Genomic DNA, 2,890 nt, shown 5'->3' on the forward strand with positions numbered 1-2,890 from the left:
GCTCAGGCCAAAACCCCTTCCAAGTGGCTCCAAACACAGTACATGCCTCAACCAACCAGCTCCACCAGGGAAACACCTGGCAGACAAACTCAGCCGGCAGCAATACACCCCATAGGCAGCCTTGGCCAGCACCACAGACCCTCCAAAGCGGCTCCTAATCTGGAGCACTAGCTCCCTCACACTAAATCATCCTCAGCAGTCACAGCCAGTCCTCACCGCCAACTGGCCCAGGGACACCCCACACATAGGAGCAACAGCAGGAATTACAGCACAACTATAATAAGAGGATACATGCAACCCACACAGGGGACATCCCTGGAGCACCTGGCTCTGGTGACCAGGGAGGACTGTGCCACTGGGCCCACAGGACACCTCCCATATAAGACCACTCTTTCAAAACTGATAGACATAGATGATCTACCTAACACACAGAAACAAACACAGAGAGATAGGCAAAATGAGGAGACAGAGGAATATGTTCCAAAACAAAAACCAGAAAAAGAGCTAAACAAAATGGAGATAAACAACCTATTAAATAAAGAGCTCAAAGTAATGGTTATAGAAATGCTAAATGAGCCTGGTAGAAGAATGGATTAACTCAGTGAGAATTTCAACAGATATAGAAAAAAAATCAATCAGAACTAAGAATGCATTAACCAAAATGAAAAATACATTAGAGGGCATCAACAGCAGATTAGATGATGCAGAAGAATGAATCATAGATCTGGAAGACAAAGTAGCAAAAATCAACCAATCTGAACAGCAAAAAGAAAAAAAGAATTCAAAAAAAATGAGGATTGTTTAAGGGCTCTCTGGGACAATATCAAGCACACTATTTGCATTGCAGGACTTCCAGAAGGAGGAGGAGGAGGAGGAGGAGAGAGAGAGAGAGAGAGAGAGAGAGAGAGAGAGGGAGAGAGGGAGAGAGGGAGAGAGGGAGAGAGGGAGAAAAGGACAGAAAACCTACCTGAAAAAAAATGGCAGAAAACTTCCCTAACCTGGTGAAAGAAAAGATGTCCAAGTCCAGGAAGTGCAGAGTCCCAAACAAGATGAACCCAGAGACCTACACCATGACATATCTTACTTAAAATGTCAAAACTTAAAGATAAACAGAGAATCTTAAAAGCAGCAAGATAAAAACAACTAGTTACATACAAGGGAACCCCCAAAAGACTATCAGCTGATTTTTCAGCAGAAACTTTGCAGGCCAGAAAGGAAGGGCATGATATATACAACATGATAAATGAAAAAAAGAAACAGACAACCAAGAATACTCTATCTGGAAGGTTATCATTCAGAATTGAAGGAGCGTCTCCTTCAATTGAATAGTCTCCTATGATTGAACAAGCAAAAGTTTAAAAACCTCATCACCACTAAATTGTCATTTTAAGAAATGTTAAAGGGGACTTCAAAACAAAGAAGAAAAGGCCAAAACTCAATATAGGAAAATACTGGAAAGAAATAATCTCACTGCTAAAGACAAACATTTAGTAAAAGTAGTGGATCAACCACCTCTAAAGCTAGTATGAAGGTTAAGAGACAGAAGTAGCATAATCCTTTATATCTACAATAATTAATTAAGGGATACACCCACACACAAAGATGTAAAATATGACATCAAAAACATAAAGTATGGGGAGGAGGTGAGTAAAAATGTAGTGCTTTTAGAATGCATTCAAACTTAAGCAACCATCAACTTAAAACAGACTATTATATATATGGTTCATAGTATATGCATATCATGGTAACCACAAACCAAAAACTTACAACCGATACACAAAAAATACAGAGAAAAGAATCTAAACGTAACACTAAAGAAAGCTATCAATGCATAAGGAAAAAGNACGATGCAGAAAACAGATGCAACTAGTTAAGATGCAACTTCAGCTAAAAAGATGTCAAGTGTAGGATATATATAACTATATTTTTACTAAAATTTTCACAAAAATAAAACACAACTCCTAACTATAGAGTAGCATGTGATAGCACTAATATAGTAGGTAATTTGGACCAATTTATGAACTAGTCATTACATAGTTTTAAAATGACATGTTTTACTCTCCATCATCTTAATTATTTATCATCTTACTTACAGAAGTCAGACTGAAGTCTTCATGGATACTTCCAAACAAATCGGGAGAAGAAACATCAATGGAAAGACTGAATATAGAAGCAAGAGAACAGTTACAATTAAAGCACTACAGTGAAATATGCTGATATAATTTTATATGTCAATTATACCTCAATAATAAAAAAACATGGAACTTTATGTAAATTTTACTTTGAAGTCTTTGGTTGGCTCTCTGGGTGGTGGGGGTCAAGAAGGCAGAGTAGCAGACCTGGAGCTCACCTACTTCCATGGTCACACCAAAAGTACAACCACATATAGAGCAACACTCAGTGAGCATGACCTGAAGACTAGCTGAACAGATTTTTCTATGATTCAGAATATAAAGAAATGTAGATGGGAAGGAGGGTGAAGACACAGGCTGGTCAGGACCCATGGCCCAGTATGGTGAGCCCCAAGTGGGAGGGACATCAGAACCACAGCAGGCCCCCTGAGGAGACAGGGGTCTGAGCCTCACACAGGTGTTCTAGCCCAGGGGACTTGCACCAGGAAGAGGAGCCCCCACAACATCTGGTCTTGAGGAAAAGCAGGAGAGTGAAAGGGCTGCAAGAAACTGAGACTCCACACTTAAAAGGCTCATGTACCAACTCACTCGTGAGTCCCAGCACTGAGGCAGCAGTTTGAAAAGCCCTGGTGTCATTCATTACAGAATTACATTGATTAGCTTTAGGGCAAGTACTGGAGGAGCAGGGTATCAACTGGAATTTTGTCCCGGGACTGAGGTGCTGGTGGATGCCACTATTTCTTTGTTCCTTTTATTTC

At 40.2% G+C, this 2,890-nt stretch overlaps 1 protein-coding gene across 1 annotated transcript in view; it reads right to left on the reverse strand.

Moving 5' to 3' along the window:
* Window positions 1-2,890, reverse strand: part of EXOC2 (exocyst complex component 2) — a 285,694-nt gene that overhangs the window by 109,349 nt on the left and 173,455 nt on the right. Inside the window, 1 exon segment of the mRNA XM_019629429.1 lies at window positions 2,094-2,160. Within this exon segment, the coding sequence (XP_019484974.1) occupies window positions 2,094-2,160 (67 nt within the window).

The sequence above is a fragment of the Hipposideros armiger genome, unplaced genomic scaffold (genome assembly GCF_001890085.2).
Source record: "Hipposideros armiger isolate ML-2016 unplaced genomic scaffold, ASM189008v1 scaffold_854, whole genome shotgun sequence".
NCBI lineage: Eukaryota > Metazoa > Chordata > Mammalia > Chiroptera > Hipposideridae > Hipposideros > Hipposideros armiger.